General features: G+C 37.7%; 3 protein-coding genes across 4 annotated transcripts in view; all 3 read left to right on the top strand.

Annotated features, from left to right (window-relative positions):
* The window catches only part of LOC107704813 (fructose-bisphosphate aldolase C-like), a 15268-nt gene extending 13300 nt beyond the window's left edge, over positions 1-1968 (top strand). Inside the window, exon 9 of the mRNA XM_016507839.1 lies at positions 1029-1968. Coding sequence (XP_016363325.1) covers positions 1029-1121 — 93 coding nt within the window. The 3' untranslated portion in view covers positions 1122-1968. The remainder of the gene's footprint in view (positions 1-1028) is intronic.
* Positions 1969-3923: 1955 nt separating this feature from the next.
* LOC107704812 (GPI transamidase component PIG-S-like) lies at positions 3924-8707 on the top strand. Its single transcript, XM_016507838.1, has 12 exons — positions 3924-3988; positions 4238-4377; positions 4445-4556; positions 4756-4845; positions 5409-5500; positions 5931-6168; positions 6251-6393; positions 7198-7312; positions 7408-7553; positions 7810-7910; positions 8001-8211; positions 8327-8707. The coding sequence occupies exons 1-12, from the start codon at positions 3970-3972 to the stop codon at positions 8603-8605; spliced, it is 1686 nt and encodes a 561-aa protein (XP_016363324.1). The 5' UTR covers positions 3924-3969; the 3' UTR covers positions 8606-8707.
* A 1140-nt stretch (positions 8708-9847) lies between these two features.
* LOC107704814 (serine/arginine-rich splicing factor 1B) overlaps positions 9848-12651 on the top strand; it is a 6556-nt gene continuing 3752 nt past the window's right edge. For both annotated transcript variants that reach the window (XM_016507841.1, XM_016507840.1), the window contains exons 1-2: positions 9848-10253; positions 10700-10884. In XM_016507841.1, the coding sequence (XP_016363327.1) occupies positions 10063-10253; positions 10700-10884 (376 nt within the window). In that variant the 5' untranslated portion in view covers positions 9848-10062. The remainder of the gene's footprint in view (positions 10254-10699; positions 10885-12651) is intronic.

Below are 12651 nucleotides of genomic sequence, written 5' to 3'. Positions count from 1 at the left end.
AAAATCTTCGTTTGTGTTCTACTGAAGAAACAAAGTCACCTACATCTTGGATGCCCTGGGGGTAAACATCAAATATTCTTTTTTGGGTGTACTATCCCTTTAAACTTGTTTTAACCTTTACAAGTAGAAAAGGGCAACATCAATTTAAATGGGGGATGTGGTAACTGCTAGCTTGGTGAATGGGACCAGAAGAGCAGAAAATGCACCTCTTATCTCTGTGGCTGTGTGGGTTTTGTGTGGGTTTTATATGATGAATGGTTAGACCTTAGACAGGGTAGACGGCATTAATAAACCTAGTCTTTATAATGGCACACACTGTGTATAAAAGACCTACATGTACATTCCATAACTCTCAGCCAACTCGCAACTGTTTTATTTTTGAATGCATTTATAGTTAATAAATTACATTTATGTAAGGAATAATTGACGACGGGTCATTGCATTATTAGAAAATAATGCTCACCCAAGGTGGTTTTCGACCCATAAAAACTACTGCCACAAAGATGTTAGAAACATTCTTTTTCTTTGAAGTTAGAAGCTGCCAGCATGTTTAAAAAAAAATTCAATACAACAGCAAAAACTAATACTTAACTAATGTAAATACTGGCACGACTTAAAAACGCATGCAAATACTGAATGTCACTTTCGTGACAATGCATCAAGTCAGAGACATTTCCATCGACTGTCCCTGGAATCGGAAATGTTTTTCGAGTCCCAAAATGCATCCGAGTCCATGACCAGTCCAAGTCCGCTATAAGTTGTACTCGAGACTGGACTCGAATCAGAGTACGAGTCTGAGTACCCCAACTCTAATGTAAATATGATATATAATTTTATATGAAATAATATAACATTTAAATAATATTTTATAATAAATGATATTATAACAATTATAAAATATAAAATTATTAACAATAGAGCTAGCAGTTGAATCGGTTTTGAATTGTTGGGCTACAGTTGTTTTGTTCTTTGTCAATGTTAACTGCTGATTCAGGCAAAATAAACTGACCTTTGTGAACTTTCCTCAGGCTAATGGATTGGCTGCTCAAGGCAAGTACATCTCCTCTGGAACCGGTGAATCAGCAGGGCAGTCCCTGTACGTGGCCAATCATGCCTACTGAACATCCTGTATCCCTTCGTTCCAGCTTCCGCCAGCCAATAGTATAGTGCACAGCTGCTACCCTTCCTGTCACCAACCAATCACAGGCCTGCGCTGTCTTCTGTACTTTAGGGTTGTCATTACAATGTCTCATAATGTATCTATTTAAAATGTATTAAACTTTAGAAATGGAGAGGAGAAATAGAAAGGTATGCAGGATATTATTTTTCAAACATTCTAGGTGTGATTTCATGCTACAAACAAAAAAAAAACTATTTTTTTTGTGGCCCGTTAGCTGGTTTTAAATGGATGTATATGTCAGGCGTTCAGTTTTTATTATTCCAACATAAGTCATTCCAATTCAGGCACCAGCCACTAGAGTTGACGGTCCTCACGATGATTGTGTGGAAGATGTGAATACTGACTTCAGATCAATGTATGCCAGCAGGGGCAGTTTATCATAATTGGGAATGAAATGGAGTAATATGTAATTGCTAGTTATGAATAACTCCACCAGACTCTGAGAAATATTATTTTGTGTTGTGTTCACATATAATATGATTGTTTGGGCTGTGTGATTACGGTTCAAGAAATTTAATATAAAGTACTAACGATATTAGTTTGAAAAGGACCATTATTTTGAAATTGTGCTCTGTTGTGTTGTGTGCTTGAGTGTATCATGCTCTCCCTCTCCTACATGAATAATAACTTCTATTGGTTGTAAACGGTGGAGTAAACCAAACTGTGGAGCCCCTGGGGAGGGGAGCACTCACTGCTCTGTTGACAAAATGTGATATTGTGATTTGATGTTCTCTAAGCACTTTGTGTGTCAGATAGTAAAAACTAAAATAAAGTACTGTAAAACCCCAGATTTTGTTTGTCATTATTATGCAGGTTTATTATTTCATACACCTGTTGCACACATTTTGAGCCATAGCTTACAGTTACACATTTACGCATTCGTTCCATCTAAGCTTTCCTCTACAGTCCCCCAACATAATTTAATGGGTCTGTTAACTGTTTCTAAAATGAATGGAGGCACATTTCACAAATATGGTACACCCTGGAGTTCCATAATGGTTTTAAAGCATTGGGATGAATCCAATGTTTGTGTTGTGAGACCAATTAGATGTGCTTGATAAAATAATACCTAATTGTTCTAAAAATGTTTACTTTTAATTACCAAACATAGATTTGATGATGATGAATTCATATTTTCTCCACAATATTAAAGGGGTGGTTCACTGGCTTTTTTCTAGGCTTGATCGTGTTTATGGGGTGCAAGTCTAACATGTGTTAATGCTTCGTTTTTAAAAAAACATTATTTTTCACATAATTTAGCTTTATTCCACACAGCTCTGTCCCTTCTCTCAGAAACGCGCTGATCATTTCCTTCTTTTATGAAGCCCCTCCCTCAGAAATAGGCGATGGGATCTGATTGGTTAGCTAGCCCAGTGTGTTGTGATTGGCTAAACCGCTTCTAGTGCGCGTCTAAACGTCCCGCCCCTCACCTCAGCGGCATGTGCTCCGGTTGTATTGTAAACAACGGTGTCCTTAATATCGCTTATCGGTTTATCATCAATTGAGAAACAGAGGATATTATTGAAGAGGATCGTGCAGAACCTGTGCAAGCACGGCTTTTAATGGTAGGCCTATGTTTTTTGTTTGTTGATTTCTCATACTTTTAGATACGCTGTTATTTGTAAATGCTACTGCTTACGTTAGCTTATAATATACGGTTTTATCCTGATTAAAGCTTTAATACAGTACGGCAACTGCACGCGCATCCATGTTTAACACTTCTCATAGCTATGTGAAAATAAGTGTATAATTGGAACAGTTCATTGTTGGAGCTGAGCTGAATGAGAGAGAGAGAGAGAAAGAGAGCGAGAGAGATGCAGAGCGTGTGCAGAGCAGGGGGACGCGAGGAACAGTATTAAGAACCGCTGCTTTAGAACATTGATTTTTAAACTTATGAATCCATTAGAATCGTTAGAAGATAGAATCGTGATTCATATATGAATAGATTTTTACGTGCACCTCTAGTTTTCTCTTCCTCTTCTCTAAAGCAGCGCAGCATGGCCACGCCCCCTTTGTGGCCTTTTCCCGAGGGCTGGGTTTATCTGGGTTTGTTACGTCACGAACCCGGGAAGTAACTTCTTGTAGTCCCTACCAGCCGTTTTTGTAGGCATTAAACTGCCAGAATTTTAAAAGACGATAACTCCGTTTGCATTGAACTTTCAGCTTCGTAACTTTGCAGATATTGCTTAAGCAACATTAGCAACATTACACACTAACTAACGTTAAAAAAGTGAAATCGCAATGAACCACCCCTTTAAAAATACGAAACTGAGCCAGACCATTTGTTAATTTAAAGGTAGTTCACCCCAAGCCAAAAATTCTGTCACCATTTACTCACCCTCATGTCGTTCATTCTTCTGTGGAACATAAAAGAAGATATTATGAAAAATGCCTCACTGTTTTTTGTCCATACAACGGAAGTCGGTGGTAACCAAAACACCATAAACATTATTCAAACGATCTTCTAATGTGATTTGCAGAATACACGCATATAGGTTTAACACATGAGAATGAGTAAACAAAGACAGGATTTGCTTATTTATTTTAGTTTTTATTTCGTTTTTTATTATTATTATTATTATTTACTTTGTGTTTTTATTCTTTTGGGTGAACCGTAAACTAACCCTTTAAAACTGGCATTATTTTTGAACCGCAAACCGGAATAAAAATGGAAGGAAGTGCGAGTGACTTTAAACCCGCCTGCCTTTAACGCTGATTGGACGCCTTCTGTCGTCTGATTGGATAGAATTCTCCAATAGCGGGGTATGCGGTAGTCATTTCACACAGCAATGGCAGCCCTGCAGCTTGGTGAGTCCTGTGCATGAATTCAAAACGATTTCCTTATTTTGCTTTCGAAATTATTTAAATGTTCACGTGTTAAACACTAAAGCCAAATGTCAGCGTATCGCTAGTTTAGTTATGTTGAAAGTCAGGGTTGGGTTACTGTCACTCACTATGTTTTTGTCAATGTATAATAGCACATTCTGTGTTTTCCTCAGTTTCAGTGAATATGTAGTTCCAATGTAGTAATATTCCCTGCTATATCATTTTGGTCAGAAAAGCAGCGAGTGCGAAATGCTGTTCTTGCCATAGCTGCAGTGGTCATTGTGGTGGGCATCCCACTCTGGTGGAAGACCACAGAGACCTACCGCGCCTGGCTCCCTTACTCCGAGATCAGCGAACTCGACTCCCTCCAGGTAACACGCAGAATCATGTTTGTGAAACTATAAGTTCAGAAATGAGACATTATCATGTGTTTGACAGCTCCAGCTAAGCGTTGATATCGAGGTGGTCTTCTCTCGAGGAACACTAACCCCAGAACAGCAGAAAAAGGTTCCACTTAGTCATGTCAATGTAAAGGAGCACCAAATTGATGGTAAGAAACTACCATCTACGAACAGCAGAAAAAGGTTCCACTTAGTCATGTCAATGTAAAGGAGCACCAAATTGATGGTAAGTGATCGATTTCTGAAACTATTTGGAAGCTTCAACAAAACAAACATTTTTTTTTTTTGTTAAACACAAAGAACAGAAAATGTATTGATATACAGAACACATTGTTCCCTTCTCTCCAGCTAAAACAGGTTTGAGGTACAAATATGAAACCAGATATCGCACTGCCACTATAATGGAGGAAGATGCCTTGAATCAGCCCACTGCTGCAGGTTGAGAGGATTTCTTATTGCTAATTATTTATTTAGGGTATACAAATAAACACATTTTTTTTATGGGGATTCATCAGTGTTTTGTACAGACAAATAATAGAAAATGTAACACTCAACAACAGTTTTTGAAATAAAAAAACAACATTCACATGATTATTTAGTCGGTTATTGAATTATTTATTAAATAATCAGTAAGTCCAATCAAGTAGTCCATTCTCTTTTGCTTTTAGAGGAACCCATAACTTGAATAGACTCCCAACAGAACTAATTAGTTATTGTGGTTTCTCTAAAAATAAAAAAGGTTGTTTTTGAATCAAAATTGTGAACATTTTATAGGGATTTATTATTCATTCTGGCTAAATTTGGCACATTTTACATTGATTCTGTGCATTATTAACGTGTATTGTCCCTGAAATATAGATTTAAAAAATCGAAATAATATTGATAGTATTTTTTGAGTTATTCCAAACAAAAATGTAGGTTTTATCACTCATTTTTAAAAGTAAATTAATTTCTCTAATGGTACTTATCTATCCCTGAGTTGTTTACTTCTCATTCCACAGAGGCAGATCTATCCCTGCACATGCTCTCTGAGAATTCTTGTGGGTCTGTGGTTGTGTATGTGATCCCTGAGTCCTCGGCCCTAATGCCAGAGGTAAGATTCAGAGCATTCGTGTATTTTTCTTTTTTTTTTTTGTTTTCTTTTCTTTTCAAAAAATCCATACTGAAATCTAGGGATGTAACGATTAACCGCGAGCCGGTTGAAAATCGATTTAAATACACTGAACAAAATTATAAACGCAACACTTTTGTTTTTTGCCCCCATTTTTCATGAGCTGAAAAGTGCTATATTAGTATATTATTATAGTGTTATATTTCAGTTTCACAAAGAAACGTACAGCATTTTGTCCAAGCAATAATAAAAGGACACATTTAATTTATAATTTGTCTTAAATCTCATTTTGTTAAAAGAAGAAATCGAATCGAATCGTGAAATAATCGAATCGTGAGTTGAGTGAATCGTTACATCCCTACTGAAATCCCGTCTGAAGCTCAATATGCTCATTCTGGCTGTTTACTTTCAGGATGTAAAAGCGTACGTAGGGCAACGGCGCACTGTGCTGCTACGTTCCCCTCCCTTTAGAAGTTCTTGGAGTCTGAAGGAAGTCCTATCAAATCTGGACGTGGAAGTGGAGCAGGTGGTAAGCACCATGTCCTTTGGTCACCAGGATATCGTAGCTGCTCTGAGCAACCGTGTCCGCATGACCAAAGTGACTAAGGAGAGTATGGCAGACAGCATGAGGGCCATCAAATCCAGTCCTGGTGAGTATTCTCCCTCATTTTGGCTTGTTTTCTCAATGGCATACTCATTGAATTTTCTTAATCTAATTTCGCCTTCTTTTAGGCTACGAGATCACATTCAGTCTGCTCAACCCAGACCCAAAGTCGCACAGTCTTCACTGGGATATCGAGGGTGCCGTTCAAAGCTACATTCAGCCTTTATTGAACAAACTTGCTCCTATAGCCAACTTTTCAGTGGACTCTCAGGTACCTTAGAACAATTACATTGTAGTTTGTGTGGACTCTAACAAATGTGACTTCTCACAGGGCTGACGGAATATTCTGTACCCTGCAACGGTTACAAATGTGTCAACCTGTAGAGAATTTGCTGTACTGTTTATGCAACAACAGATAAATTTGCACAACTATTAGAGCTGCTTTTTTTTACTCATAAGAGAAATTATGAAACATGGAGTGGTGCAAGAGAATATTTTACAACAGCTTTGCAACTCATTCAGTCAGCATTTGGAGTCAGAATTTTAATATTTCATAATATTAGTTGTATTGATTTAAGCCTTTTAATATTTCTTTTCTTTTGATATTTATATTCTTCACACTTTCACATTAAATTTGAAGTTCTCATTCACTGATCCCAGATATATCATTCCTTTCTTATGAATTCCTTGTTTTTTGGTTTGCATTCATCAACTTTCAAATACAAGAACAAAATAATACAGTAAAATTAATTGTTTCCTTTCATTTAAATTAATTTAAATTTAATAAAAAAAATAGGTATTACTGTGTGGTTATTTAATATATCAACAGCTTTCCACTGAGTTCCATTGAGCAAACATTGAACAAACATAACTATCATTATATGTATGTGTGTGTACATGTATTACATGTATATGTACGTGTGTGTGTGTGTATATATATATATATATATATATATATATATATATATACACCTTGTATATAATATGTAATTCTCATTCTTGATATCATATTTTGGAAATACTGTCCAGCCAAAATTCTCCTCTGCTATTTGTCACTTGTGGTTGATCTTTTCAGATTCTGTATTATGCCGTTCTGGGTGTGAACCCTCGTTTTGACAACAGTGTGTCAGCCTATACACTCAGTGCAGACAGCCTGTCACATGTTATCAACCCTGTTGAGGCCAGACTAGGTAAGATTTGACCTGTAACTGATGTGATCTGCTTTTAATGAACAGTATAAGCCCATGATGTAGATTTACACATACTGGTATTCTCTTTCATGCAGGTTCCAATGCAGCTTCATCTAACCCTGTCTTGAACTTCCTGCTGTATGTGCCAGATGCCCACCACTCTCCTCTCTACATCAGAGACCACAGCAAAAGGGAGGTGCCCTCTAACGCCTTTCACAGCCCTCGTTGGGGCGGCATTATGGTATTGTCCAGATATATTCATTTAATCATAGATTATTGTGTTTTTTCTCAGTGGCTATGTTTACATGCACCAAAAAAATATAATGGCTCAGACTGTGTTTCACCTTGATTTTTTTTTTTTCTTTTTTCTTTTCACATTGCGGTTCAGGGCTTCCGTACTTATATTAAATATTGTGAATAATATGAAATAGTGTGAATGTGCTGGATGTTGCAAACAAGCCTATATTTTCTCTTTCATCTGTCATCTACATCCCCAGGTGTACAATGTGAATGAAATGTACGGACCTGAAGCTGAACGTCCTGTAGATATTAACATTAATATGGCTAAAGTGATGGGTGTGTTCTTGGCACAATTACGGTTAGTACTTTGAATTGAATACATTTAAGTAAAAATGCCTGTCTACCCAGATGAAAGTGTTTAATTTCACTCTCTTTATTCTGTTTCCAGGCTCATGCTGGGAGTGCAGCGTACGCATCCTCCCACAGGCTTTGTGCTGCAGAGTCCAGGCAGCGCTGGACTGGCTGATTGGGAGCTGGACCGACTCCTGTGGAGCCGCAGTGTGGAGAACATCGCCACCGCCAGCACCACCATCACCTCGCTCGCTCAGCTCCTCGACCAGATTGGAAACATCGTCATCAATGACAACGTCGCACAGCAGGTGGGAGGTCCAGATGTTCATAGTTCATCACATAAAGAAATAGTTCCGCTGTAACGTTTTGTCCTGAACAGTAGGAATTATAAAATGCACAATTTTGCTATTATTTCTCGCACAGGTTTCCAGTGCAGTGACGTCGCTCCAGTCTGCTGTCGCCGAGTTGGAGGCTGGGAACTTGGCTTTTGCGCTCCATTACAGCAGGGAGGCCGTTTTGGCTTCAGAGAGGGCCTTTTTTGACCCATCTCTTTTGCATCTTCTTTATTTTCCAGACGATCAGAAATTCGCCATCTACATTCCTCTTTTCTTACCCATGTGTGTACCTATTGTGCTCTCACTACTGAAAACTGTGAGTGAAGCTAAGCAAAGGCTAGCAGATAAACAAGCCAAAAGTGACTGAGAAACCACTGCTTGTTTGATGCACACTAATGGCTGCACTTGTTCAGCATGTTCAAAAACACACTGATTCATTAAAAGATGATGTGTGTGGTGTACATTTAAATTTTTTTTATTAGACCAAGAGTCTGTTATCGGATGAAAACGAACTGATATGAAATCTGGATTATATGCTTTAATTTACAAAGGCAGCTGTACTGAACAATGAATGAGTGAAATGATTAATTCTGTTTGAGTGCGATGTGTAATTTCTCTCTTTGTCCACATTAAGTGCACTGCATGTCTTCTTGTTTTGACACTGTAACACTGGGTCATGATCTCATTTTCTCAGGTTTGTGAGGGTTTATTAGGCATATTGTGGTTCATAGTTGCAACAAAAATAACATGCAAGATAACAACGTATTAAAAAATAACATTAGCTTATGTTTAATGACATATTATAATAATTTCTCAGAATGTTTGGTTTGATGTGTGTTAACTTTACAAAGGGTTTGTATAGAGATCCAGGAATGATGCCACAATGTGAGGATGTGTTATTTACAGCTGTATGAATTTCAAATGTGAAAACCTGATGTGTATACAACATTTCAGCCTTAGCTGTTTGTTTTACAACTGAACTAAAAACCAAATGTGCCAGGGACTAAGTGGAAGTATTTTTCATGCTGTATTTCCTCCATTCACAGAATGTATGACAAGTAGATTAGTTTCATGTTTTTAATATTTTGCCAGAATATTCCCATAATAATAACCAAAAATCCAAATTGTTCATTGTACAAAATAATATAGTAGCTGACTGTACTGTATATATATAGATAGTAGCTACTGCATACTGGTTTGGTGCATTAAAATTGCACCAAATTACTAAAGCATTTTTAAAAGGGACATGTTACACGATATCATTTTATCGTTGTTTTAAATTAGTGTGACGGCGAAAAAAATATATGTTAGGCACTATGACAGTCTTAATGACCCTTCATTAATTTTAAAGAGAGACTATTTCAGAATGAAAGTGTAACTGAGGCTGCAAGTCCCTCACATTCTGCCTAACAGACGAAGAAAAAGTCATACAGGTTTAAAACAACTTTATGGATTACGCCACCTTAGATCAGGTTGAATGGGTGTAACATTGATGCTGATACACGGTTTGTGATGTCAATCAAATGCAGATCACATAATGTTTTAATGCAAAATAAACATGACACGTTTTCAATTTAACTCGTGAAAGCTGCCGCAGTACTGCCAAGCACGTATCCTTCCGCGGAGCGTCGCGAGCGTGTGTTGTTGAGGGAGAAAGGGACGGCGCCATATTGGGAGGGATCGTATTGTTTTTCTTTGGTAGATAAACGTTTTGAATATAACCATTAGTTGGTGAACAGCAGTGCTAAAGGATTTCTTTCATATCACCTAACGAATCGTTACAAATTCTCAACGTCGTTTGTGTAACGTAACTTCTGGTTGAAAATGTCTGGCGGTGTAATTCGAGGGCCTGCAGGGAACAACGACTGTCGGATTTACGTAGGTAATTTACCCCCCGATATTCGCACCAAGGACGTAGAGGATGTGTTTTATAAATACGGAGCCATTCGGGATATCGACCTTAAAAACAGAAGAGGAGGTCCGCCGTTTGCATTCGTGGAGTTCGAGGACCCGAGGTAACGTTAAGTTAAACACGCAAACCTAACAAACCTAGCCTAGCTCAAAACTACGTGTATATGTGTTGCTAAATGAATAGTCAGCATGACGGTGTTCTCTCTTTAACTTATTATATGATATAAATACCTGTTTTATACGCAAATACTAGTCTTCTAAATTAAGTGCTCATATGAGGCGCGCAAATCCGTCAACAATATTAACTTATAACACTGAAGTAGGGAAGTTTACGTAATGTCTATATCAGCTAAACTACAATTCTGAGAAGTATACAAAACGCCTAAGTATGCAGTATATATATTTTTTTTTTAATGAAACGCTCTAAATTTGTAAATACCATTGGATTGTGAGTAAAAACATTCTGCGCAGGCGCAAACGGCCTTGCGTGTAAACCATGAGGATTATAAATGCATCACCTTTCTGTGCACTGATTATTTTCTGTCTACAGAGATGCAGAGGATGCTGTATATGGACGAGATGGCTATGACTATGATGGCTATCGTCTTCGAGTGGAGTTCCCAAGGAGTGGCAGGGGAGGTGGAAGAGGTGGAGGTGGAGGTGGTGGAGTTGGAGCTCCCAGAGGCAGATATGGCCCTCCATCCAGGCGTTCAGAGTACAGGGTCATAGTGTCAGGTGAGTGGACAGGCATAGTTTCTCACATCTTTGTCATACAATATAGGGTCCTTTCCCGCATAATAGTGTATGGATAGCTTCAGACTATGATTCCATCAAGTTGAAGGACAACATGTTTTATATTTTAAGCCAATTTTAGTACATATTTTCATTTGTCATGTGTCTCCTAGAAATGAGGTTACATTTTCTGAAAGACTTAAAGGGGAGGTCTAATGCCATTTCATGCATTCTTCATACTGTTAAAGAGTTGGATTCTCATGCTAAACATGGCCAACTTTTCAAATAACGAGTGCAAGTGTGTTTTTGTTCCCAGCATTTTGGTGACAAATGTTTCTTAAATTTAAAGTCAAAGTTTTTGTTCCTGTTTATTTATGTCGATGTCACAGCTTGCAGACGATCGTTACGCAAAGCTGTGTTTGCTCGTGACTATTTAGCTCCACCCATGGCACGCTTCAAGGAGCTCGACTGTTTTCGGAGAGAAGCGCAAATCTGTATCTGTCTTTTATAAATCTGATAAAACTAAAGACTCTTCTGTGATATGAAGAATGCAATACTACTCTATAGTAGGGGTCGACCGATATGTGTTTTTCAGGGCCGATACCGATTATTACAGATCAAGTAGACCGATAACCGATATTTTGAACCGATATATATATATGTCTGGTGTAAAAATGAAAATTAAGAATAACAAGGGCTCTGACAAAAACTGCCCTCACTGGTGTTGGTTGTGTAGTACTCCCACACTGCACTTCTTACTCTTGTCTTCCTCTGTGCATCCATCTACAATAAGGGTAATATAAAGAGAGAGTTAAAAGTGGGGCAACTGTATACTTCACGATTAAGCTTATGAATACTGTACTACAGCTAAACGGCTTCGGGAAATGTAAGTATTTGGCTTCAATAATTTACATGTTAGAAATGTATGTGTAATAGCATAACCTCTCATAATTCCTCATTAATTATTTTCTGATGGCTAAAACATAACCTACAATAGTAGAGGTGACTATTCAATTCATCATCTAATGCACATCAATGGATTAATTATTTTTTATTTTTTTATAAGTAAATAATTTAATTGTCTTCATAGCTATATTGTAGAAGTTGTTAAGAAGACTGCAACTATTTTCATGAAACTATAACTCTAATAGCCTTTTACAGGCACACTTAGTTCAATAGCCTATTGAAATGTCTTGGCCTATGTGAATTTTCTAGAAATTTCAGTTAGTTTTAATTTACAGTACAGCGCAAATGAAGGCATAAATCAATTTAATTTATCTTTTAATCAAATGAGATACGCTGATCTAACCACTGACTGATACAACAGCAGCAGTGCTGATCACTTGAGAATGATCACCGATACCTGTCATCATCCAATCACAGCCCCCCCCCCCTTACGCAGTATACGTAAAGTAAATCAGAAATCGTGAACATAACTATTCGAGGAAGGCTGCGCAATCCTCTGCCGGCTCGTTGCTCCCGCCTCGCAGCAAGCGGCACTCGCGCTAACGCCAATTCCGTCCGTGTTTTCACTTCAGTAAATCAGTTTTGGTGAATACAAGCTATGTGATTATTTTTCATGAGTCCAACAGCCCACCGCGCAAGAGATGTGATCGGTAAGTGAAGTCGTCTTTCACTATTGTAATGTTGTTAGAGAAAAACATTTTATATTTAAGTAACTAATAGCATAATTCTTAACCTTGGACTAGGGCTGGACAATAATTCAATATCAATATGTATCGCGATATAACTTTTTTCAATAACGGGGAT

Source organism: Sinocyclocheilus anshuiensis, unplaced genomic scaffold, assembly GCF_001515605.1.
Source record: "Sinocyclocheilus anshuiensis isolate Anshui unplaced genomic scaffold, SAMN03320099.WGS_v1.1 scaffold2304, whole genome shotgun sequence".
In the NCBI taxonomy this organism is placed as follows: domain Eukaryota; kingdom Metazoa; phylum Chordata; class Actinopteri; order Cypriniformes; family Cyprinidae; genus Sinocyclocheilus; species Sinocyclocheilus anshuiensis.
Note: the sequence above shows the minus strand (reverse complement) of the source record. Positions and strands in the feature narration are given on the sequence as shown.

Bases quoted from the DNA above. Each gene is read 5' to 3' on its own strand.
- LOC107704812 (XM_016507838.1), top strand. The intron at 4,846-5,408 runs GTTGAGAGGATT...CTCATTCCACAG, and splicing joins GAATCAGCCCACTGCTGCAG to AGGCAGATCTATCCCTGCAC. The intron at 6,394-7,197 runs GTACCTTAGAAC...TGATCTTTTCAG, and splicing joins ACTTTTCAGTGGACTCTCAG to ATTCTGTATTATGCCGTTCT.